This window comes from Notamacropus eugenii, chromosome 4, assembly GCF_028372415.1.
Source record: "Notamacropus eugenii isolate mMacEug1 chromosome 4, mMacEug1.pri_v2, whole genome shotgun sequence".
Taxonomy (NCBI): domain Eukaryota; kingdom Metazoa; phylum Chordata; class Mammalia; order Diprotodontia; family Macropodidae; genus Notamacropus; species Notamacropus eugenii.
Genome location: NC_092875.1, coordinates 107,443,691 through 107,470,827, shown reverse-complemented (window position 1 = coordinate 107,470,827; position 27,137 = coordinate 107,443,691). Strand labels below are relative to the sequence as shown.

General features: G+C 36.0%; 1 protein-coding gene across 25 annotated transcripts in view; it reads left to right on the top strand.

Moving 5' to 3' along the window:
• The first annotated feature begins 305 nt into the window (after window positions 1-305).
• The window catches only part of PHF20L1 (PHD finger protein 20 like 1), a 124,683-nt gene continuing 97,851 nt past the window's right edge, over window positions 306-27,137 (top strand). For 21 of the 25 annotated variants that reach the window (XR_011965738.1, XM_072603038.1, XM_072603027.1 and 18 more), the window contains exons 1-2: window positions 306-438; window positions 2,748-2,863. Coding sequence is in view for 24 of the 25 variants with exons in the window: in XM_072603038.1 (XP_072459139.1) it covers window positions 2,781-2,863 (83 nt within the window). In the remaining variant the exon portion in view is untranslated. Of the gene's footprint in view, window positions 439-2,728; window positions 2,864-27,137 lie in introns of all 25 variants that reach the window. The other 4 variants (XM_072603021.1, XM_072603017.1, XM_072603026.1 and 1 more) reach the window with 2 other exon arrangements.

Here is a 27,137-nt window from a genome sequence, read left to right as displayed (position 1 = left end):
GCCCTCTTCCCCAGAGGGCCTGCGCCCATGTCCCCCGCGCTCCGCCCCTCCGAGCGGCACGTGACCGGGTCCGGACCGGCTTCCGGCGCGGCGCACGCCGGTGACATTACGCGGGCCCGTCGTCGCGTCAGGGTTGGCCTCCCTGCTGAGGGAGGGAGGGAGGGAGGGAGGCGGCGGCTGAGGCTGGAGGCGGAGGCGGAGGCGGCCGTGGGCGATGTGGGGCTTTGAAGGAGACTGAGCCCGTTCCCTCCTCCCCCATACACCGGACACCGGCGCTGTGGACGCAGACTCGCCCTGGTTCCTCGCCCCCGGGGCTGAGGCGGAGACCCGGGCAGGCTGTCCTGCTTGGGCTCGGGGCTCGGGGCCCGGCGCCGGCGCCGGCCAGGCCCAACCGCTGGGAACGGAGCGGAGCGGAGCGGAGCTAAGGAGGCCGAGTCGGTAAGAGGAGGGAGCGGCGGGGCCTGGCCAGGGCCCAGGCCGGGACGGCCCCCGGCGCCGGGTGTCTGTCTGTCTATCTCTCCCTCTCCCGTCTCGCCCAGTAATTCTCCGCCCCCTTTGTCCAGACTCAGCCGCTCCCTCCCTTCTTCCCCTCGCCTCCCTCCTTTACCCCCTGCTGAGGTCCCAGGGAATGTCAAACCTGGCAGCCTGGACTCCGCTTTTTCTCCGCCTTTCCTTCCTGCCTGTCTTTCCCCTCAACTTTATCTGTCATGTCTTGTGCGTTCATTCTTCATTTCTTCGCGTTACCTTTTTTTCCTGACATCGTTCCTGTCTTGTCTTTCTTGCCCTTTTCTTTCTTGCTGTCCCCATTTCTTCCTTCCCTCCCTTCCCCTAGCCTTGCTCTACTCTCCTTTTGGGCTTCCTTCCCTTCACTCCCACAGTTTTCCTTACCTTCCAGTCTTCCTTACCACCCCGCCCTCCCCCCGTTTTCTTGACTCCCTCCTCGTTTGTCTCCTTTCCCACCCAGTGCTTGCCCTACCCTCTCCCACCCCATCTCGCTGTCTTCCCCCAATCTCTCCCTTAGTGCCCCATTTTCCTTGCCTCCCCGTCTTCACTGCGGGCCAACCCTCTCCACTCTCTTCACGGTTCACCCCCTCCTTTATTTGCCGTGGGGGTCCACCACTCGTCCCTTAACCTGTTCCTTCAGGCTCCCTTTGCCTACTCTCCTTTTTTCCTCATTGGCTTGTGTGTAACTTTGTAGCTACTGCCTCAGTTTTTTTTATATCCCTGACCTTAATTCATCTTTCTACTTTCTCCTATCCCTAAATATCTCCGTGGACTAGCTGAGTTTTTATTACTTACCAGTATGGATTTCATCTTCTTGTGTCCTTTGAAAAACTTAGCATTGCTGCCATTTGCTGACTGCTTACACATCATGGTCACCCTGTGAGGATCCTGACAAAAAAAGAGTAAAATTATGTAATTATGTATCCACTTAAATTTTTCAGGTGTTGTTACATATGTAGCCACTTCTGCATATATAGTCCCTGAGTCTCCTTTGTGTTTTATTTTTTTCATTTTCCTAATAATGTAAGTTTACCTTTAATTTCTTTTTTTTTAAAGTATCCTTGTTGCTTGACTTTAAAACCTCCTTTCTACTCTCCCGTAATTTCGACTGGCCAATTTTTCAGTATTTAACTATGACTTTACATTTTCTTACCACATATATGGTTATTTTCTTTTTTACTTATTGATGGGAAAAATGATTATTAGAGATTCTTCCTCGTTTTTTGAACTTTTTCCAAAAGAGGTACAAATAATTCTTACGTATCCAAATGGTAGGAGAACAATTATTAATCATTCAAAATAATAATTTGAAAATTAAATATATTGGGTTTTAGAATTTTTTTTTTTGCTTTAGTATCAGGTTAACTTTCTGATTGCATTTTTCTTAGGCTAATATAATTAACCTATGTTTTTATATCCCTGAGCATGTCCTCTAAAAGGAAGAGGTGGTAACGGAAGCAAGATTAAAAATGAATAATTCACATGTGGACAATCAAAAGCAGTCTGTTATTTTGTAGAGTTTTCTTAATCTTGATGATACAAACATTATTATACATGCTACATATTATACATAATAATTATACATAATATTATCAGCGTGTTAATTCTTAAATTGATATATAACATATACAGCTATTTACAAGGTTAAAAGTTAAGCAGTTTCCAGTGTTTGTTTCTGATCTGAATTGGTTGCAAATGCAATCAGGCTCACCTAATTCTTTCATCTCAAGTTTTAAAATTAAAATCTTTACATTATCTGTTATTTGCCACTGAAATGGTATTAATATGAAATCTTGACTCAAAATTCTTAAAATTTTTGGTGAGGTAATTGTACTGTAATTTAAAGATTGACAAGAGTTGATGTTTTTTACATGGGTTAAAATCTTTTCAGGGGTCCCTATAAAGCATTTGGATTTTTTATGGCTGATAAATTCCATTTACGATTTCAACTTGTTCATTTATTTCCTAGCAAATTCTATTGGCATAACTTTTTACCTTTCAAATCAAAATTGGAATACATTTTATAACTTGAGTAATTTTTATTCTATATACTTTTCCTTTATCACTCATTTGGCAGTAAATCGAACAAATCTCTATGTGAGAGTTATCTTTAAATTGCCACTTGAAATTTCCAGTTTTATTTTTAAAATATTCTATTTGAATTTTTTTGTTGTTGTTTATTTTTCTTACCTATCCCATGCATATCATATTGGAATCTTAACAGTTTTTTTCTCTTGAGGTAGTGAAAAGAAAAAACTGAAGGACAGACTCTCAAGATGAGCAAAAAGCCCCCAAATCGTCCTGGAATCACTTTTGAGATTGGTGCTCGTTTGGAGGCACTGGACTACTTACAAAAATGGTATGAAAAACATAGACTTTGTTCACCTCAAAGTATTTGTATCATGTAGTTCTATGTCTTAACTAATTCTGCCCCAATCATTAGATTATTTTTATTTTAAAAACACATGTGAGCTTTTAGCTGTTTTTTTTAAAATAAAAAATTAGGTTTGAGATTTTAATATATTTTGTTTTTTTCTATAAAGCTATTTAATAAAACCTGTTTAGGTATCTGTGGCATAGAAATAAACACAATAGAATATGAGGGATTTAAAATATGTTAAACGTGAACTTTGTGGGGCTTTGTCTTTAAAACTTGCCTTCTCAAGTTTTTGTATGTTTTACCATAAATATGTAATTTGCTTTCCTTGCATATATTTTAAATGTGCAGTTATAATACATTTTCTGAGGGTTTTCACCCATATACAACTCATTAATGGTCAAAATTACACTTTTCCAAAGGAGTCATACATAATTTGTTTATAGATTTATTTTCCTGAATGAACATAATTCAGCTCCTCCAACAGCCCACTTAACTGAGAGTATGAATTTTGCCTTTAGATTACCAGCAGTTAAATATCATTTTTAGATTATCTAAAAACTCTGTGATTCTTTACACCATTTGCCTCCTTTTCTGCCACTCTGCCATTCTCAATGCAGAAGCAGGAAGGAGATACACAGGATTGAATGGCATTTTGTATTTTTCTTTAGTTTAATTGGTTGTTGTCGCCAAATAATTTCATCATTAAATGTCCAGCCTATTTGTGTTGCATTTCTCTGTTACCTAGCTAGGCTCATCCTTGGAAGACATTTTGGGTTGGTTGCCAGGACCATACCTGAAGCTTTTCCATCTTGGTAAAACTTGTTAGATCTAATGCTTTGCAGAACATAGTCTTTGAGAACCCAGGATTACCTCTACAACATGATGAGGCAATGAATAAAACTTTGTAAAAGATCAGGAGAAAGAATGAAGTTAGAGCTAAACGAAAGGGTAATTCATAGGCACTTCTTGAAAAGGCAAAGAAAAAAATAAGTATTTTGTTTTTTGCAGATGAGATGAGGTTTATTTAGAGAACCCTAGAGATTTAACTAAAACATATGGCAGCAATAACTTCAATAAAGTAATAGGATATAAAATATACTCACAAAAATATCAGCCTTTCTCTAGTACAAGAAGAATCCAAGAAAAGAGAGAAAAAAATTTCTATTTAAAATAACCAAAATGCATAAAATACCTAGTAGTTTACTTAACCACAGCACACAGGAATTCTATGTATACAACTACAAAGCACTCTAGAAATTATGAAAGACTTAAATAATTGGAGAGACATTAATTGTTCATAATTGGACTATGCTGAAGTAATAAAAATGACAATGCTATTTAAATTTTACAGATTTCACTGCCATACCGAGCAGACTACCTCCCAAAGGATTACTTTCTAGAACTAGACAAAATGCTGGCAAAATTCATTTGAAGGAATAAACTTAAGAATATCAAGAAAAATAATAATTTTTTTTAAAGCAAGAAGGAAGGGAACCTAATACCCATAAATCTCAAACTATACTACAAGCAGTAACCTCATTAAACTATTTGGTACTGGTTAACAAATAGGAAAGTTGTTTAGTGTAAAGAATGGAGTGTACAAGACATGGAAACAATTGAACATAGTATTGTAATGTTTAGTAAACCCAGTGGCACCAACTGCTAAGGTAAGAACTCATTATTTGACAAAAGATCCTGGGGAAGTTGGAAAGGAGGCTGGTAGAAATCAAGTTTAGATAGAAATCTCCTTCCTTTTATCATGTTCCAAATGAATACATAATCTAGATCAGTTGAGTCCACCTCAGTTAAAAAGGGAAGCCACTACTCCAGATGTAAGGATCCCTGTGGGTAACATATATTGACTTAATTTTGAAATGTAATATTATCTGTGTTTTGCTGTATTTATTTTGTTAAATATATCCCCATTACATTTTAATCTAGTTTAGGCCATACACAGGAGTTTTGTGGGTCTGCAACTCGTGTGTTTGATACCTCTGATCTAGAAATTATAAAAGTTCATAATTATAGATAAATTACGAGAGAAGGGAAAGATATTTTTCACAACTCTGGATAGGGGGAGAATTCTTGATCAAGTCAGGGATCGAAATAATCACAAAAGATAAAGTAATTTTGAGTACATGAAATTGAATTAAGAAACAGTTGACTGCAAAAAATTTTTTTTTTGCAAAAAATTTCTCTGTAAAAGGTCTGCCATTCTGGATAGAAAAGAAATTGATACTAATATATAAGGACAAGAGCCATTAGTAGATAAAGGGTCAAAGGCTATGAATAGGTATTTCTGAATTAATGAGAAATATCCACATGAGAAAAAAAATGCTCCAGATATCTAATAATATATTTGCAAATTAAAAGAAATGTAATGTTCTACCTCACCCCCATCATACTGATAAAGATAATAGAAAAGAAAAATAGCAGTTGTTGGAGGTAGAGGGACTATGTGAGGGCAGGTACACTAATGTTCTCTTGATAGTGCTATGAATTGTTCCAGATGTTCTGGAATACAATTTGGAACTATATTCTGAAAGTCACTGATTTGTACTCTTTGGCCCAGCAAAGCACTATTAAGTGGTATTGGTAAGTCAAAGGGTATGCACAAAAGATCTCCTCAGAAAGATCAAAGGGATGTACAAAGATGTTAATAGAGCTTTTTTCTTTTGTAGCAAAAAATTAAACAGTAAGTGGGTGCCTTTAAAAGCAGAAATAACAACAAATTATGCTATGTGTAAATGAAATATTATCATGCCATAAGAAATGACTGAAGGGACAGATTTAAAGAAACCTGGAGGACATGTATGAATTGACGTAAAGTGAAGTGATCAGAATCTAGAGAACAGTTTATACAATTATTATACAATACAATAAAGAAAACAACTTTGAAAGCTTAAGAACACTGAGCAATGCTAAATGATCTTTCATAACCCTAGAAGACTGATGATGAAGAGTATCCTCTGCGTCTTCATATAGACGTGATGGATAAAAGAAGACAGGCATTTTCAGTTCCACTAGTGTGTGAATTTGTTTGCTGGACTATACTTGTTTGTTATAGGGGAGACTTAATTTTGGGAGGGAGGCAGAGAATTGTAAGTGCAGTGAGAGAGTAGTGACAGTGTTAGGGAAAAAAAAGGAAGAAAAGAGCATGAAAAAAACATTTAAAAATACATAGAGGGCACAATGAAGTTCAGAAGAGGACAGAGATTGGGAAGTTTCAATATTGAGTTTAATATGTAGGTTAAAGAGAATCAGTTTTAGTCCTTTTTTCTGTTCCTTATTTTATAAAAAATTCCTGTTGGATGCTCATCAAGTTCATAATTAAAAATAGGAAGTTTACTCTGAAAAGACATAGAAAGGAGATGGTTGCATTGATTATATCATGTGTCTGAAGGCAACAAGAAATATTATTTCATGGGACATTTGGTCACCTCATACTGTAGTGCTTAAAGTATTAGCAAAATGACGGTTGTGAAAACAAATGCAGTTTGTGCACTGACATTTATTGAAAAAGATGAAAAGGTAGAGAAATTCTACAAAGATATCAAAAAGACCTTCCAAATTAAATTGTACACTGTAGGTTGAGAATGGTGAAAAATGTATCTTAAGGTATAGGTTAGGAAGAAAGAATGAGAGGACAAATACTTGTAGACTTCACAGTAGAAGGCTCACACATTTACAACATGAGTGTTTCGGAAATAATTAGTATCAGTATGTCAAGCACAAAAAATAATATCTTAATAGATACAAAATGATTCATTTATATGTCATCCCTGAATCAGCTGTCTCTGTGTAGTTAGACCACTGACTTATTAGAACAAAAATCAGAATGACTAAAAAACAAATAAAAAACTAGAAGAGTAACAAGTAACAACAAAATATATAGGATACAATTGGCATCACTCAATCCTGAACTTTTTGAATGAATGATTAATAATGAAAATGGATAATGGACAGCAGAAGCAACATCACCACTGATAATTATCCACACACATTTAGCAGATATAAATCAGTTATATTAACAAAGCAGCCAAAAGATCCTAAAAAGTGCCTTTGCAGTTACTGCTAAGCAAGAGAGATGGCTATGCAAGGCAGCAAGTTTAGAATATAAACTAGTAAGTAAAATTTTAGTCAGAAAGTATATAGATGAATGTGAGCATTAACACTTCCATCTAATGATTCTCTCTTTAAACTGCATTAAAGTAAGCTTTACATTAGCCAATGAAGCAAAGTCATGCCAAGGACATTTAAGGATGAAAATGGAAGGAGTAAAACAAGAACACTGTTTTTTAGCAGACTTTGATCATCAAATCCAGTAGAGCCACCACACTTAGACTTTAACATCGTAGTCCTCCTATATGCTTATAGAAATGATAGAAATGTCATTGAAGTAAATAAATATGGAAAAAGCTGTGGACTGGACAAAATCTACATTAAAGAAAATCATACTGGAGGTGATAGACACAGTTGTGTGGGCACTGAAGAATCTCTTCACAAGGTTTCTAAGTTAGGGGTATGACCCAGAGATATAGGGAAAAAACAATCCAGATCTTATCACTGAAAAAAGACAGCTAAAGAACATCATCAACTATTAACCTCTATGCTTCCTTCCCCATCTACGTAAAATCTTTGATATTCATCTATACATGTAGTAAAGTTATTCTTAATAAGAGCATATAAATAGAGAACAACAAGAATTTTGCAAATTATATTCTATGTAAGGGAATACAAGTTTTCTTGCAGATGATTGAAAGATGTAGAGAATGCAAGACCTGCTGTGCTTATTGTCAGTTGATTTTGAAAAAAACTTTTGATTCTGTAGAACGAAACACTTAAAGATTGTTTTCCAATAAAGTATCTCTTACATCCAGATTTTGAATGTTCCTTACATGATTAATGGAATGATCAGAATAATTTTGTTTTACAACCTTCAGATCATAAAAATTCAATTAATGCATAAAACAAGGAGTTTTCTCAACAAAAATGTTCACCATTATGATGGAGGGGAACTAGTTTCAGAGACTATGTTAGAGAGTGTTTCCTTGTGGATGATGAGGTCCTCTAGATGCTTCTTTTTAACAAATGATATTGTGCTGATTGCATCAAGCCCTGTAACATTGCATGGCTTCCTGAAAACACCTATATTACTTAAAAGAGTTTGACCTTATTTTCTTCACAGGAAAGATCAAATTGAGTGAGATGTTTATTTCCCAAGTCATGACATGGATTTGATTAGACTACGTAGAGAGCTTGACAATCTATATATCTATAGATATATCTGTATACTTGAGATCATATGAATGGAGAAGTGGTTGGGTTCAGATTTAAATGAAAAGTGTGGGCTGTGCTGTCTTCAGGAAATTGTGCATTCCTTTTAATGATCCCAAAGTTTTCCCTCCAAAAAATAAGTCATCTTTTAAGTACCAGTATTCTACCAGTTTTGTATTACCTTAAGACCCAGAATACAGTGGTCTCTTAAGTTAAAAATGAGTATCACACTGAGAGCAATTAAAAGGCTCATATGAGTGAACAGGTTACAATGTATAACCTCTTGGGAACAGAAGAACAGGATTAAAAAATGCTGTCAGGGAAATTTATGGTTGTAAGAGAATGTGAGCTAGACACATAGTGAGCAGGGATGGCAGGTCATCGACAGCCCAAGTACTCCACTGATATCTTCATGATGTCATAAGAAAGCATGGAAGACCACTAACATGTTAAGCAGATCCCTGTGTAGTAAACTCATGGGAGAACATGGATGACAATCACATAGGACAAAATGGTATAGATGAATTGTAATTTGTGTCACTGAAGGAAATATCCAAATCATTGATATGCAGGATTCATTTGGGTATTTGAATGAATATGAAGATAAAATGTATCTTGTCCATTAACCAGACTGCTGCAATAGAGCTTAACACACAAGGGTAGTTGATCTGTTTTTGAGTGAGGAAATAGAAATTTAGTGTTGCCAGTGCTTCATTTGGAACCTCAGTTTTTGGTAGCTTATCTGTGGTTATTTTTTTTCTTTTACGTTAATTGCTGCCTTAGTTGACATCCAGATGTGCAATATTAATCATTACTTAAATGTGCTTAAATATAATATTTCAGCTCTTGTTTATTTATTTTTTTGTTTTGGAAAGCCTTTTGATAGGCAAACATGTAGACACAGTTGCATCAGGAAATGTTTGAAACAGAGTAAACCTTGCATCACTCTTAGAACTTCCATATTCCTTGGAGAACTGGGTTTTAGGAAGCTGTTGAGTAGGGGGAATAGGAAAAATATATATCTTAGCTACTTCTGAGCCAGTGCATTTTATCTATTTACTGTTTTGTTTGAAGTTAGTTTGGAGCCTGTGAGTACTCCCGTAGCTAACCATGAGTACAAAAACATTCCTGAGCCAAATGAAAATGATGCTTAATTATTTGGTCTTCTATGTGGTCCATGTTTCAGTTTCCCTTTACTAATACAATTGATGACACTTGGATTGTACTATGAAAGATGATATGCTTGTATTCCCTGGTTCACCATTCTATTGTTAATACTTGACAATAAATAAGAGTTACCCTATTTTAGTTTAGTCAGTAATTGGCTATCATTGATATCTCTGTTGTTCAAGATAATAATATTTTACCACAGGAGGAACTGTTACATGTGATAGAAAGGAAATCTACACATACGTTATGAGACTACTTTGGGTTATACTACTCGTTACATGACGTATTTGACATAAGTGTCAAATTTTGCAGACTTTTAATATTCAGAATTTAAGGAATATTTCTTTAATCATGTTTACAGAGAGTTTCAAACTGTCCAAAGCATTTTTTTTACAACAATACTGCCAGGTAGGTAGTAGAAGTGTTAGAATTTGTTTATAAATGAAACATCTGATGTTCTAAAGAATTAGGACTGGAATTGGGGTCTTCCTGACTTCAATCCAGTGATTTTTCTTCTATACAATATTGCCTACTTCTTTTAAAAGTGAAATGATTCTGATTAGTGTTATCCTCCTAATAATCTCCAGAGGAAAAGATTACTACTCATTCAGCACTATGGCAAAGTTACAAATTACTTAGCAACATAATTAGTCTGTAGTCTTAAGAGAGCAAATAATGCTATTTGTATTTTTCTTTCTAATACTGTTTATGTCATTAATTTTCGCATTAATGTATATTCACTTTTGGTGCCCAAATATTTACTGAATGAGGAGTAAAAAATTGTTTTAGTTGGAAAAGATTTTAAAAAGGAGCAAAAAAGAATACATTTTAAAACCAGCCTCTGAAGTTAATAGCTATTTCATGTTAGATTTTGTATTTGTTGGGGTAAAGGTGAAAAAAAGTCTTAACTAAACCCAAAACATTTTATAATCTTTTCAGGAAGTGGAATTATTAGTAGATTTTGTATAGGATCATTAAAATTTATGCCCTTAATGCAGTTTTTGATTTAATTCTTTTACTATCCATTCATTTTGACTGAATATAATCTTTAGTTAAAATAGTAATAGCTAAGAATAATATAGTGAAAGTCTAATTGTTTTAGCTTTTATATGATCATTTTGTCCAGTCTAGGTTTGAGTTGGACAGAGTAACCTTTTCGAAATTGGAAGAGACCTAATATGGATGATTTGTTAGTTACTGTTGGCAACAACTTTAGTCTACATTGTATTTTGTACATGTATATATACGTGTGTGTGTATAAATATACATATATATATATACACACATATATATGTAGTTAACTTTTCTTTTTATGAAGTTTTGGATAGATTTTATGCTTTGTTTCATGATTATTCAATTCACAAATATAATTTTGTCAGTATTTATATTTATAATGTCTCCAAAAGTAGAGATGTCTTTTATTTAAAAAAAAATAGAGTGGCATATGTAATTATTTAGTTGCAGTCAAAGTTAACACTTTTCTCAATGTGGACTTGCACTTCATAACAACAATTTCAAATAAAATGACTTGGGCACAGAAGGCACTTAATAGATGTTTGTTGTATTGAATAAAATAGTTCTTATGCTTGAGTGATAGTAAAGTCAAATAACTAACATTCTGTGCTAGGTGTTCATCTGTTCATTAATAATTTGTTAACTATGATGTGAGACATGAAAGAAGTTCTATGTCATTTTTGTTATGTGCTGTTTCATTTGATATTATAAATTGTTATTATTGGTAGTTGCTTCACTAGCAATAAAAGCATATAAAAGTATTTGAATCCTGAGGTATTTTGCCATCCTTTAAGTAGCAACAAAAGTTAGATTATCTACATGTCTTGAAATAATTACTTTTCCCAGTTTTTTAACTTTCTGTCCTCAAAACTATGCTGTAATTATTTCAGATATGCTAATTAAACTCAGCAACTGTTTTTAACTACTTATCATATATTCAGCACTATTTTACATATTGGGGAAATAGAAATTTAGGATGTAGTCCATCTCTTCGAGGTGCCTATAATATATTTAGTTGAGGGGAGATAAAGGTTTACACTTTGTATTAAGAAACTTTATTTCTGGATACATCTTTCATGTAGTCATCCTGAAAAAAAGACCTACAAAACTAACCAGGGATTATAGTACTGAATGTCCTAGTACTTAGTACTACGTAAAACCTACTAGAAGGTTTTATGATTATAAAGAAGAAAAATGTTCTCTATAAATAAGGTAAACTTAAGAGCAGAAAATTTTCAGGTTATTAAGCTTTTTAACTTTCAGGATAGATTTGGTTTAAGTCAAATCTGAGATACCAAGTAGAAAGACTTGACTAAGTTGGGTTTTTTTACCTTGTTGCTTCATCTGACCTTGCTATATATTCTTCACAATCAGAAGGAGATGCTGGCTTCTAGAAGCTATATTTTAAATTTTAGACAGTGATTTGCTTTTAATATTTTGAGATATTTTATAGCTAAGTCTGAAATTTTATTATGGCTATAACAATTATCAAAGATAATAATCAAAGATAAGTAGTTGGGAGGTAATTCAGCCTCAGTTTGATGGGTTAATCTTGGATGATTGAGGATCTTCTACCCTGACTAAACAGTAAACCTTGATGTCTCTTGAGTAGAGTATTTTAATTTATATTTCCTAAGTCCATAAATTTATTCTAAAAGCATCTGACTTGAAATCTTTCTCAGTCTGAGTAAAGACTATTAATTTGATATATCAAATATTCAAATTATTTAACAGATACCAATTACATGTAATAACATCTACACATATCACCCATCTTCCTTTAATCTTGGTTGTTCTTCTTCTCCCATTTATTAAAAATTGTTGAAAGAGAATCAGGAAAAATAATTGATATTAGGACACAACAAAAGACTCTGATACCTATTTATTAATGTGTAGACTTGAACTAAATGGCATTTAAGGTCCCTACCAGTTTTCAACCTTAGATTCTGTAATTCTCTGATCAACTAAGGTAACAGTGTGATGAAAATGAATATCTTTCAAGGCAGAAACCCATTAAAAAAATTTTAAGTTGAAAAGTAATTCAGTATGTTATTATTTTTAGTGATGGCTCATATACCCCATACTATGTAGGGGAATTCCATGGTTCTATCTAATTTTCAAATAAAGAAAATAATTCCATTAGGTCTTCTTTAGTGGGGATTTAAATTCTGATGTGTCCTTATTTTAATAAAAATATACCTTATTGTAAGCAAATTTATGATTTAAGAACTATACAAGTGGACTTTGGAAAGTATGTTACATAAAATTCATACAATTTATGCTTTTTCCACTTTTGCCTGAATAATTCCATGTAATTTCCTTCTAGTTCTAACCAGAAGAAGAATGAAAAAGATTTAAAGCTGGCAGATGTTTTTGAACATCAGTAATTAGACATTTTTGGTAGAGTAGCCTAAATTTTCAACAGGCAAATGCTATTTCTACACATTTGTAGTTTTTGAACTGGTAATGGAACATTTGCAAATGTGCATTTTTGAAAGATTTGCTTGCATAGGACTGAAAGTTATTTGGAGACTGAGAAAATGTAGGCTGAGTAGGAATAAGGAAAACCTTTTTAAAGTAATGAAACATCAGTCAGTTGATCAATAAACATTTAGTAAATGCCAGGCACCTTCAAACCTAAAGGCATATGAAGAGGAGGAAGAAAGAAAAAAAAGATAGGGAATAGAAAAAAATTATACAGATATTTAATACCTACTATGTGTTTAAAGTGTTATGCGGAATAAGTGATTAGCAAATGAATGTATAATAGGCACACTAGAAGAGAGAGGAAAAACAGGAGTGAGTGAGAAAAAAAGTAGAAAAGAATAGTTAGAAGTAGTGCAGTGCCATTGTAAATTTGAGTTCATAGAATAGTTTATCCTTGGCTCATTACATTGAACTTTCAGTCTTTTTAGTAATTCTTATACTAGAAATAACTTGGAAGTTGGACTTGGTGATTTACAAAAACAAAACAAAACTTTTTTTTTTCTTTTAAATAATCTTTTAAGGTCTTGTATTATTTTACTGGCTCTAGCTGCATGATGCCAAATTGGAAGAAAAAAAATTTCTTTGACCAATCTATGTAAGTTTAAAAGTAAAGTGAAAAAAAGTTTGAGAGTGAAGTGTGGTGGACACACTTAAAAAGACACTTCTGGAGTGGTACTTGCTTGAGTGTAAAATCACTTTCCAGTTATTTTTGCCAGTAAGAGAAGAAAAAAGAGGATTGTTCAAAAGTCCATGAATATATTCTGCCCTTAAAGTATAACTTGAGATGTACTCAAACACATGTATACACAGACAGATTCTCAAATTTTTGAATGGTCATTGAATTGATGGTGGAACAATAGTGCTCTCTTGTCTCCACTGATGTGTATGTGTTGTCTTTAATTCAAAAACATCCTGCATTATTCAGTGCAACATAAGATCATAATTGTTTTAGGGAACCAGAACATCCCAGCAGAGAAGATGATATTCAGGCTACCTTAAGGGTAATCTTCTAAGGAACATCTTTGGGGTGGTTCTAGAATCAAATCTTCATCTCAGAGATCTTGGCCATTTAGAATCTGTACCAAGTTGGGATCCACACTACAATGTGCGGAAAAAAAAGAAATGGAATTCCATTTGCCAAATCCATATTAGGTTTAGTATAAGACTATCTTAACCAATGCCAATGCAATTTCTCATTTTTTACCTTTTTTTCTGAAATTCTTTCTTTCGTTACTAAAAGGATCTCTCAGTTCTTTGATGTCACTACTCCCTTCCCAAATGCAGATTTTAATAACTGAATATTCTCCAAAGTTGGTTTGGTTGAAACATTTGTTATACTCCAGCAAAACTCATTATTACCCTTTCAAGAGTTTTGTTCTACCTTCAACTTATTGAACGTTCAAAGAGTAAAGACATGGAGATGGACTCTGGTCAGCTTTATAAGCCACCTCAACTTTGTAAGACCTTCCAGAGTTCAGCACTCTGACATAGACTGTTAGAAACCAGGGTCACTTCTATGCCACAATGAGATTTTTAGATTACCATATTATACAAGAAAGAGCTTGATTTCTCAGTGGGGAAGCACACTAACAAAATATTCTCTCATGTAAGCAGCTACACCAAGAGGAGTCCTTTATTTTGGAAGGACAGAATTTTGCATAACAATAATATGTTTTCACTTCTTGGCTACAAGAAGAGTCTGTTATATTTATAGTATATTTTATTGTAATTGTTTTAAAGTAGAAAGCATTTGGTCTCCTAATATTGATTATGCAGAAGTAAAAGGTCATGAAAAAACATAAAATTTTAAGAGACTGAACTTGGAAAAAAATGTTAGGTTTATAATTTCTAGGGACCTTGAAGATAATTTGTCAAACCCCTTCAATTTGTGGATGAATAAATTGAGACCCATAGAGATTAAATGTTTTCTCTAGTAACAGCTACCTTGTAACTTAGCCAAGGCTAGCATCCAGTCAGTGAACTACCATTATATTATTATTATAAGGGCCTACTGTGTGCCAAGCACTTGCTAAACTTGGGATACAAAGTAAGGCAAAGAACAGTCCCTGTTTTCAAGGAACTCTTGGTCTAATGGGGAAACAACATGTAAACAATTATATGCAAACAAAATATGTCAAGGTAATCTGGGGTTAGTTTTAAAGGGAAGGCACTAATATTAAGGGGCACTGGGAAAGACTTCTTGTAGAATGTGTAACTTTGGTTGAGAGTTGAAGGAAACTAGGGAAGCTGTGAAAAAAGAACATTCCAGGCATGGTGGACAGCCATTGAAATGGAGTATTGTGTACAAAAAAACAAGGAGACCAGTGTCACTAGATTGCAGAATGTTAGTGGGGAGTAGGTATAAAAAGACTGGAAAGGTAGGAAGGGTCCAGGACTTAGGGCTAGGGAACCTGCACCTTGAGGCCACATGTGGCCTTCTAGGTCTGTGGGTGCAGTCTTTTGATGGGAGTCCAAGTTTTACAGAACAAATCTTTTTATTAAGGGGATTTGTTGTGCGAAGTTTGGATTCAGTCAAAGAACCTCACTTGTCTAGAGGGCTAGGTAATAAATGGCTTTAATATCCAAACAAAGGATTTTATATTTAATGTTGGAAGTAATAGGGGGAGAGTTGAAATTTATTGAATGGAAGAGGGGATGATTTGGTCAGACCTACTTTAGGAAGATCAATTTGATTGCTGAGTGGAGGATGGAGTGGAGGATGGATTGGAGTGGGGAGCAACCTGAGGCAAGAAGACTACCTAGTGGGCTGTTACAATAGTGTAGGTATGAGATGAAAAAGGCCTGCACCAGGGTGGTGGCAGTGTCAGAGAACAGAAGGTACATAAATAAGTGAGATACTACAAAGATAGAGGTGACAGAACTTGGCCACTTATTGAATGTGAGAACTGACAGAGTAAGGAATTGAAGATGATATCTAGTTTGTGAGACTGAGTGTCGGGGGGCTGGGGGGTGGTAGGGATGATAATACCCTCAGTAATAGGGAAGTTAGGAAGAAAGGAGCTTTGAAGAGAAAGATAATGGTTTGGATTTGGATGTGTTGAGTTTAAGATGTCTATGGAACATCCAGTTTGAGGTGTCCAATAGGGAGTTGGAGATGCAAAACTGGAGTTTGGGACAGAGGGTAGGGAACTACAAAAATAGACCAGAGAGTCATCTACACAAAAATGATAATTGTATCCAAAGGAGCTGCTGAGATTAAGAGAAATAGTGTGGAAGGAGAAGAAGAAAGTCTAGGACAGAGTCTTGGAGGATCTTCACATTTAGCAGGAGTGACCTGGATGAAGATCCAGTAAAGGGGACAGTAGGAACTGTCTGACAGGAGATCCAGGAAAGAGAAGTACCATGAAAACCTAGAGAGACCAGTGTCATAATGAAAATAGTAGTGTCAAAGACTACAGAGAAGTAGAAGGATGAGAATTGAAAAAAAGCCCATTAGATTTGGCAACTAAGAGATCATTAGTAACTTTGGAGAGAAGTTTCAGTTGAATGATAAGGTAAGAAGCCAGACTGAAAAGTTAAGAGCATAAGAGGGAGGTAAATGAAGGCAGTGATTATTGATGCCTTCTCAAATGTTCAGCCACAAAAGAGGAGGAATGGGTTGCTGACTAGGAGACAGAGGAGGATCAAATCAAAGTTTTTTGAGGATAGAGGGCGAACACATGGACATATTTGTAGGAAGTAGGGAAGCAGCCACTAAACAGGAAAAAATTGAAGAATAGTGAGAAAGTAGGGGTGATAGAAGGGGTAATCTGTTGGAAAGGACTGGATGGAATGGAATTACTTGTGCAGGTGCAGGGGTTTGCCTTTCTAAAGACATAGACCATTTCCCCATGTGAAATGAATGAAAGAAGAGACATCTAAGTGATGTGAAATGAGGCAAGGTTCTCAAGAGGATTAGGGGAAGAAGAACTGTGGGAGGTTCTGAACAGAAATGGAAAGTTCAGAAGAATCATGGTGGTGAGCAGTATAGTGAATTACTAAGGCAATTGTAAAAGGGTTGCCCTACTGCAGGGAAGGCCAGTTGAGATCATGTAACATAAATTTGTCGTGGACTCAGCAGTTAAGGTTTTGTGATTTTCTTCAGCTTCATTCACCAGCACAGTAGGAGTAAAGGCAGTGAATAGTGAAAGCAGTCCAAAGCTGGGATTTGGAAGGGACAAAATTTTTAGTGGGGAAAAGGGACAAGGAGAGAGAGGATAGTGTAGAATTGAACTTGTTCAGCAAGGGATCATCTGGGGAAGGGAAGAGAATATGGCAGTTATGTAGGATTTGGTGATTTGGGAAAGAACTCAGGGGTGAAGAGTTGGAGGATGAAATGAGGACAGAGAACACAGTTTGGAGTTGCAAGACATTAGGGGAGGTGACAACATTATGATCAGATAAAGGAATTTTAGAGTTTAAGAACATGGATGTTTATAGTAGGTGATGGCAAGGGCAAGGATGTAACAAATCCCTATGTGAAACTGGTAGGATGGAAGAAGCCATAGAAAATGGCTAAGTTGAGGAGTCTTGAGGTTAGGGTGTTTGAAGAAGTTATCTATATTGTATATTGAAGTCCCCCAGTACGAGGGCAGAAGTTGGAGAGTAGAGAAAAACCATGAGCCAGTCACTGAATTCATAGAAAAGAAAGTGTCCTAAAGACTTTAGTAAATAGATACCAGAATCTTGAGTGAGGAGGAGAGGTTATTATTGAGTGATAGGGGTAGTAGGAGAGCCTGGAAGTGATAAAGGTGGAGTGAGGAATATTCTGACTTCCCACCACAGCTAGTGAATTGATGATTATGAGTGAATGTACAGCTGGAACTGGAAAGGGTAGCCAGGGAAGCTGTTCAGGAGAGACCCAGGTCTCAGTGAGCACAAGAAGATGGAAGGAACAATAAAGGAACAGGTTTAAAATGCAAGCTAGTCTGCTAGTTTTTCCAGAGAGAACAGTGCAAGTATTGGGTAGCTTTAAAGTGAACGATTGGGGTGGGGGTAGGGGCTTAGGTTGAGTGGGGATGGGAATAAAGGAATAATGGCATTGGAGGTTGGAGAATGGAGTTTAAACATTGGCAGAGAGGAGCGGTTCAGAATCACTGGTATGTCAAGGTGGAAGTATAATCATTGAAAAATGGGTTCAGGTAGATCTCTAAATTTGTGTCTGGATTTAGGAAGTGAAGCTGGATTTGACTGAAAATTTAAATGGTAACATCTAAAAGTGATGGTTTTTGCTTAAAATATTCAGCATTCAGAAATACTTTAGAAGTCTGATTTCTTCTCATTGCTGAAAGCTAGATTTTTAAAAAAAAACATAAAAATTAACTTTGACAAAATTTACCTTTCCAGTGGCTGCTTGTTAAATAAAACCAATTGATTTGGGCATACTACAAACTCTGACAATGATTATTTAGTTGTGGCAAATACAGTTTAGCTCATGCAAAGAAACTCAAATAAAGGATTTAATTCATTTTGGATTTCTAAAGGTATGCAGAATTTAATGTTAGTCAGCATGTTAGATTTCATGCTTTTTGAAAAAATAGAAGATTGAAAGACTGGAAACATAAGCATTTTAAAGTTGATTCATTCCTTGATTTTCTGTAATTGTGCTTTTGATGTATTGTGCTGTTTTTTTCCCCTTTACTTGATAATTTAAATATTTTTTTCATATTTAGACACTTTATAAGTATGTGATACTGTGATATTTTGGAAAACATTAAAGACACACTAAAAAGAAGAGAGATTGCCCATACTTGTCATTTATTTTCTTGAAGGGGATATTTATAGAATTTGATAACTGTTTTCAGATTCCTTATGTAAACAAAAGTATAACCTGTGCTAGTATTTTATTCTCGCTAGAAATACGATTGAATCCAAAAAAATGAGCGGCTATAGTTTTCGTAGTGCTATAATATCGTAAGGATTTTTTAAAAAGTTAAAATAAAGTTGTTGTTTTTTGACAAATTTATAGCATAATATAGAAGAGAAGCAGTTAGTTCCAGAACTTTTCATATCCCCAAATGCACACTTCTTATTCTCAGCAAGTAGCCTTCTATCTTTAATAGAAGAGAGTGATTCTCTGATATGACCCTCCCCCTACTCTCTACTTTCCTCTTTTTAAGTCTAACAGTGCCCTCTCTCCTTCTCTTCAGTGTTAAGAGGATGAGGTGAACTTCATTTCTATTACACCATCTATTCTTTTCCCTTTGATATTTTCCTTGACCTTGTTCCAGCAGTCTTTACCTTTCTCATGCATTATCACTCTCATTCTATTCTACTTCTTCTTCCCATTAGCCTATGTTCAAGGTTCCACTTTCCTTCCAAACAAAACATAATATTCAGTTGACTTTGTTGTCCCCTTTCTTTTGTTTCCTTGTCTTTCTCTTTTACCCTGTACACTGTGAGACTTCTAGAAAAATAAATGTACGTATGATGACTGTCTCATCACTTTCTTAAGCCTGTTTCCCTCTTTCAGTCTGGTTTCTATCCCTACCACTTTACTCCAGGGGCCTGAATATCTCTTATAAAACTAATGACCTTTTTATTGTCTGCATCTGTATTTGACACTTGATGAATTTCTAATTCTGATATTCTTTGTTCTCTTGGCTTTAGTAAAACTACAGTCTCATGGTTCTCTTCCTAAATTTCTTATTTCTCTTTCCTTCTGTTGGCTTTCCATTTTCCTGCCCCTTAAAATGTGGGCATTCTCTGACCTTCTGTGCCTTGGCCATTGGTAGATTTATCAACTTTCATTTCTTGATTTATCACCTCTATTGAAAATCTCATAGATCTGTGTCTCTACCCTTTGTCTCTTTTTTTAATTTTTAATTTAATTTTAAATTTTATATTATTCTGAACTTAAATAAAGCAAGCATTTCCATGACATAGTAAGATAGAAAAAAAGGATGATTGTATACGAAACTGAAAAGTACAATTTGCTATTCCTTTTAAAAATATAATCAATTTATCAGCCCTTTGTCTCTTCCCAAAAAGTTCCAGTCCTGTAGTTTCAACTGGCTACCTGAATATTCAGCCAGCACTTCAGACCCAGCATATCTGAAATTGAGCTCTCTTGAGTGTTTCCATAAGATCTCTTTCCTAATTTTATTTCTTTTGATGGTACAACCCTCCCAGTTATCCAAACTTAAACGACCGGTTATCTTGAATACTTTCCCTGCTCCTATTCCTTCAGTTACCAAGCCCTCTTGATTCTTCCTTAATAGTCTGTCATATCAATTCCGTAGTCCCTATACAAACAATAACTTCCTGGGTCGTTATTTCTCTTGGATTTAGCTCACTTTCTTGTGCAATATTTGATCCTCATCCCTTGACTCTAGTACTGCATCTTCAGCTGCTGCGGGGCATCTCCCTTAGAATGTTCCATAAGTATCTCAAATTTACCATATGCCAAACTGAACTTTTGCTCTTACCCTATACTCTTACCTCCTGGTGACTTTCCTCATTCTGTCAAAAGGTATTGCCATTTTTCCAGCACCCAGGTGTTAAACCAGGGAGTCATCCTCAACTCTTATCCTCCCACATTCATATCTTGTCAATTGCCAAATCTTGTCACTTCTCTGATACCAGTTCCCTTTTCTCTTCTTACCACAAACACCACAGTTAAGACCCTTATCACCTCTCAGATTGATTATGCAGGAGTCCCCTAATTTGAGCTGTTTGTATCTAGTCTATTCCTTCTTTAATCCATCCTCCATACAGTTATAAATTTGATATTCATAAAGCGTAAGTCTGGCTGTATCACTCTCTTGCTTAAGAAGCTTTTAGTTTTTGCTCCCATAATAAAATACAAATTGATCTGTTTGGTATTTAAAGCCTCTGACAGCCTGACTCCAGCCCATCTTTCCAGGCTATCTTTACATTACTTCCTCTCATGTACTCTGTTCAGCCAAATTAGAGTAGTTGTTGTTCCCCTGTGTACATGGCATTTCGTCACCATCCTTCTTACCTTTGCACAGGCTTTCTAAAATAGTTTTCCTTCTCCCTTTGGAGTTTTGATTATCCATTTGCTTCTCTGTTTATGTGTTGTATCCTCTTCATCTTCTGGGAGGATGTAAACTCCTAGAAGAAAGGGAATCTCATTTGTGTGTCTTTGTATTCCCGGTGCCTAGTAAAGTGCCCATTACATACATACATACATGTATACACACATGTGGCATTTAGTATGTTCTTATCAAATATAATGTAATTCTGGCTTTGACTTCACTTAAATGTGTTAGAATAGTCTCTTATCTGGTTGTGTTCCCTCTCCAATTTAACCCTGAAGCTGAGATAATCTTCTTAATGTCCTACTCTGTCCTTGTTTTCTACTCAGAGCTTTAGTGATTTCCTCATTCCCACAGTAGCATTCAAGGTTTTCACTGCCACTCTCCTATTTACCTTTTTATCATTGTATACTACTCTTGAATTTTCTTGATTCTGACCAGTGTCACTCAATCCATAAGAGCCATCGTCTGTCTTTGTGCCTTTACATACCTAGAATGATTTAGTTTCCTTTTCCTTGTTCCCAAAGCACTTTGGTTAATGGATAAGTCACTGTACTTGAAGTTAGGAATACTTGAGTTTAAATTCTCAGCTTCTTACTAAGCTATGTGACCTATGGAAAGTCATTTTTAATCTTTCTGTGTTTTAATTTCCTTAACTGCCCAATTTTGGAGTTGGTCTTATTCTTCCCAAAAGTTCTTTGTGTCTCTCAGAATATGATCCTATGATCTTTAGCTGTTTGAAGCCCCACCCTTCCTTCAAAACTGTACTTAGGTGCTGACAGGTCTCTGAAGACTTCCTGAACCATAACATCCACCCCTGACTTAGTGAAAAAAAAAAATCTCTCCTTCATCTTTCTCATAGTACTTTTCTTAACCCTCCCTTTTTCACTTATATTCTTCCTGGTATTATTATTACTTGAATACTGTTATTATTTCAGTATAAATTTCTTGATAGCAAAGGCTGAGTATATTTTATCTAGTTTTATATATCTACCATCTACAATAGTGTCTTGCAGTTTGTAGATTCTTAAATGTTGCATTTTGTGGAATTTGTGTTCAGCAGTCAAGTGTTACTCAGCAGATAGCATTTTCTAATGCATTATCATGACAGGGAATTCTTGAAGGCCTTGTCAGTGGAGGTCAGGCTCTCATAGGCCCTATGGAGATGAAGTGCTATATTATAAATAGAATAGCATTCAGAGGTCAAAGATCTGACCAGGTTGAGGTCTAGCTCTCATAATTCCTGGTTATGAGACTTTGGAGAAATCTGCTTTTCTGTGCCTTATTTTCCTCATCTGGAAGTAGATAATAATACTTTCAATACTTACCTCACAGGACTATGGAGAAATCATGTTGTAAACTTATAAGATCATGATAGTTTGCTGCCTTACTGTAGTAATCATACTTAGTTTGCAAGGATTTGAGTGCATGCCTGACAAGAGATAGTTTAATAACGATGCAACAAACATTTAAGTATGTATTTTGCTCAAGGCATTGTACTAGGTACTAGAGATACACATAACAGTTCTTATCCTAAGGGACCTTACTGACAAGCTGTCAGTCCAGGACTAGCCTTGCTAAGGTCATAAAAGCTTTTTTTCAGCAGTTTGGCTGCCATGTAGTATTTTTCTTTTTCAGCTCTGTCAAGTTATAAAGGTGATATCTACTGAAATGTGGAGTAGGTGGCATTTTGTACCTGTGGAAGGATTTCTTACACTTAGGGACTTAGATATCCTTGAAACATCTTGAATGTTAAGGATTTAAGATTAAGGGGGCTTGAGAAGAGGAAAGATTGTTAGGGTTGAATGTTATAGTTAAGTGAGTAGAATGATGGAATTAATATAGAAAGACTTTAAGAAGTTGATGAATCCTGAACAAAATGCTGGATGTGAAAGAAATATGAATTAGTAGAGAGGATGGAAAGTTTTCAAAAGAGATAACAAAATACAAAATCTGAGGAAGGAGGTACCAGGTCGAACAGAAAGTATGAATTGAGAGTCATTGGATGGCAGAAGAGGAAAAATATGTCATTTATTTCAACTCCTTAAATTCTGCAAAAATTTAAATTTTATTTGGAAGACATTGAGAGTTAATGCAGGATTCTTGAAAGGAAAGTCACATGATTAATTCCTGGTTAAAAAGAACATTCCTAACTACTTATATGCAGACTAGAGTGAAGAGAGAGAAGGCAAAAAGATTGTAATCTGACTAGATTCTGATGTAGAGTTAAATGTAAGGTAAGAAACTAATTTGAGAAACACTTAAGAAGGAAGAATTTGTAGGATTTGGTCATGGAAAATTTGTAATTCATAAACAGGATATCGTTAAAATCTTGCCGGTGAATCATATAGTTATTTTATATTTAACACATAAGGTTTAAAAATATATTTTTTATTGATATCTTTTATTTTTAGCCTTGTTTTAGTTCTCTCTTGTATTCTTTCTTTGCCCCTCTTGGAGAGCCATCCGATATGATAAATGACTTCTTTAAAAGAATAAACAAAATGAGGAAGAAAAGGGGAAAAAAATCAGCAAAAGCAATCACATTGAAAAAAGTATGTTAATACTTTATATGCTGTGATCCATACCAGTGGACCACCTACCCCACCCCATGCCAATCTCTGAGAATGAGTGGGTAGAGGTATCTTCTCATATCTCTTCTTGGGGGCCATCTTGTCTTTATAATTTCACAGCCTTCAAATTAAGAAGTTTTCCTAAAAGGTTTCCTTTTGGGAATCTCTTTCAGGAGGCGATTGGTGGATTCTTTCAATGTCTCTTTTACTCTCGGGTTCTGGAATATCAGGGCAGTTTTCCTTGATAATTCCTTGAAAGATGATGTCTAGGTTCTTTTTTGGATCATGGCTTTCAGGTAGTCCGCAGATTTTTAAATTATCCTGCCTGGATCTATTTTCCAGATCAGTTGTTTTTCCAATGAGTTATTTTACATTGTTTGCTATTTTTTCATTCCTTTGATTTCATAATTTCTTGATTTTTCATAAAATCATTAGCTTCCATCTCCTCCATTCTAATCTTTAAGGAATTATTTTCTTCAGTGAGCTTTTGGACCTCCTTTTCCATCTGGCCATTTCTGCTTTTTAGGGCATTCTTCTCCTCATTGACTTTTTGGATCTCTTGCCATTTGGGTTAATCTATTTTTTAAAGTATTATTTTCTTCAGCATTTTTTTGTGTCTTCTTTAGCAAGCGATTGACTCATTTTTCATGATTTTCTTGCATCACTCTCATTTCTCTTCCAAATCTTGGCTTTGCTTCTCTTACTTGATTTTCAAAATCCTTTTTGAGCTCCTCCATGGCCTGAGACCAATTCATATTTTTCTTGGAAGCTTTGGATGGAGGAGCTTTGACTTTGTTGTCTCCTTCTGGTTGTATGTTTTGGTCTTCCTTGTCACCAAAGTAAGATTCTATAGTCTAATTCTTTTTCTGATTTTTGCTCATTTCTTCAGATATTTACTTGACTTTTGAGCTCCTTGTCAAGGTAGTTCTCTGTTCCAGTGAGGGTGGGGAGGTGTACTGTCAGCCACTAGATCTTCCCACAATCTGTGGGCCTAGAGCTCCAAAAACAATCGCTGTCTCTGCCCCTGTTGCTGCTGTGGCTTTGCCCTCCTCTCCACCCCTCTACCACCCTGTGGCTGGGACTGGACCACTTTCCTCTCTTACACAGGTCCCACAAGTTTTTTCCACTGACTTTTCAACTTGTCCTCAGCGTTTTAGGGTCATGAAGTCTGGAAGCAACCACAGGTGCTAGAGATTCAGTCCCCCACGAGGCCTGCTCAGGTCTAGTCTATGCTGGCATGGCACTTATTGGACTGCGCTCTGCTCCCAATGTGATGCAGTAGATGCTTCCATCAATCTTCCAAGAAATCTTGGACTGGAGATTTGCTTCACTCCATCATTCTGTGAGTTATGCAGCTCCAGAATTTGTTTAGAGTCATTTTTTACAGGTATTTGGCTGAGTTTGTGGGGAAAGCTCTAGCAAGTCTGTGCTGTTACTCTGCCTTTTTGGCTCTGTCTCTCAGATTAAGAAAGTTTTAATGAAATATCAAGGTATAGTAAAAGAGAACTGGAATGAGTCAAAAGGTCTCAGTTATAGACCTGGCCCAATCACTTAGTAGTTGTGTGAAGTTGGGCATTTTTAATTTGAGCATTGGACTAGATCCTCTCAGAGGTCCTTCTCCGCTTTTAAAATTTGTGATTCTTTTATCTTCAATTTATGTAGTATTTAAAATATGGATTGGCAGCTTCAAATTATTAGCTGAGTGTTATTCACATTTCAGAATTAACAATGTCTTATTGAGATGACCCCAATATAGTAGATCACTATAATAGTGCTTTTATTATCTGGATTACCTTCAGCTTTAATTTTTCAAAAATTATGGTATTCCATATCTCATAGCCATGTAGCATCACCTAAATAATGTTGTTAAAACAATGGGTTTTCTCCTTAGGGGGAAGCTTGATAATCATGAAATATGTGATTTCTAAAGGGAATCCAGCCCATTTTCCTCCTGTTCAATTTTAAGCTCAGCTCATTGTCCATGCATAGCATCTGCCCAAAAGATATACGCTGATGAATCACCTCTATGGGTTATTCAACCAACTGTCTTTTGCCTGGACAACAAGTTTTCTTCATCCACTTGGTTTTTCCTATGTAGTTAATTAGGTGATTCATCAGCGTATATCTTTGGTTTTCAAATTCTACCCCAGGTATTTACAAGCTGTTATGAGCATGGGCTAGTCACATAACTTCTTCCAACCTCAATTTTCACTTTTAAAGTGCTATGAAATGGCAGTTGTTGTTACATACGTAGAAGTTCTCCATTTCTACAGAAGAAATTTTAGTTTTATATGTGAGGAAACTGTAAAACTAATATAATAGTATTTAAAACAACCTATTTTTGTTAAATGTTCTAAATTGATAGAACCCATTTGCTAAAGTACTACTATAAAATAAGTGTTCAATGTGGAGTGCCATTGTTGATGATGAAGGTGCAAAAGGAAGAAAGATAAACTTGAAATAACTCTCATTTCCTTTTCTATGATTATAGGAGTTGATAGTACCCAAAACAATCCTTTCATTAGAGGATGATATGGAGTTCTTCTGGGTAGTTGGTGATGTTTTTTGCTTAGCAGATGATAAAAGAGTCTTTTGTAAAACATTTCTTTTGAGGATGTAAACCATGTAGCTCTCCCTGTCCTTCACATCTCCTCTATCCATGTATCATTTTTGGATATTAATGCTAATGTTAAACCAAATTCTTGTTTCAGTTTACATTTTCCTCATGTAGGACCCTATTTTATACAGTCTATATTCTCTAGACCTATTGCCTCCTCACACTTTTTCCCAGGTAATTAAGGGAACTGTGGAACTGAAACCAATCAACAGTCAGTGCCCAAATTCATATTAGGCAAGAATGAATTCATTTTTCCTTCTACCAATACGTCTTGTGTTTAAAAAAAAAAACCTTATACTCTATTCATGTACAGTCAAAGCAGGTAATGTAAATAATTCCCTCCAGACACCATTTTATTGGAGAAGTGCCAGGCCTAGAGGCCTGTGGGCTACCCGAGTCTTCCCTTACCTCTATCCCGAGGTCTTCAGTTGGCCAAACCGGATGCTCGTATGAGAGAAAGGACGTTCCAGAGTCGAACAAGGGTTGAGCTTTATTTCAGGGTCTAGTTACAAGTGCAGGGGAATTCTTCCTTAGGAGGGAGCGAAGAATCTCCCAAGGAGGCAAAGATCTTACAATAAGAGATTGGAAGTAGAAGTATAAGCGGGGAGAGAGGGGGAGGGGAGAGAGGAGAGAGGAAAAGCGGAGCCTTGTTGTCCTCACCGCTCCGCGCCCCTCCGCCCAAGAGAACTTTCAGGCTTTCCTGATCCTACTTAAACTCTTCAGCAGCATAGTTTGCATCTGAATACCGTGCTGTTAGATAACAATAGTGTGCCCAGATCCGGGACAATCTCAAGGGCGGGGAGAGCTCTCTCCCATCACGTTTCTCATGGGAAGAGGCGGAAATACACGAGATAGCTCGCTTCACCTCGATTCCCAGTCGTTTCCTGGGGGGTCTCGTGAGAACTCTAAGATTTAGAAGTTCCCACCTTTACCCGCCCGAGACTGTCCACCTGGAATTGAGCTTCCATCCCCAGCATCGAAGCATAACTTTATAGAAAAAGAACTTGTGAATGCTTCTATTATACAAAGTTTTTCCCTTTGAGACTGATGAAACTAAAATGATTTCCTGAACAGGAGATAGGCTTCCCAGTTTCCATATTCATACTTCAGCAAAA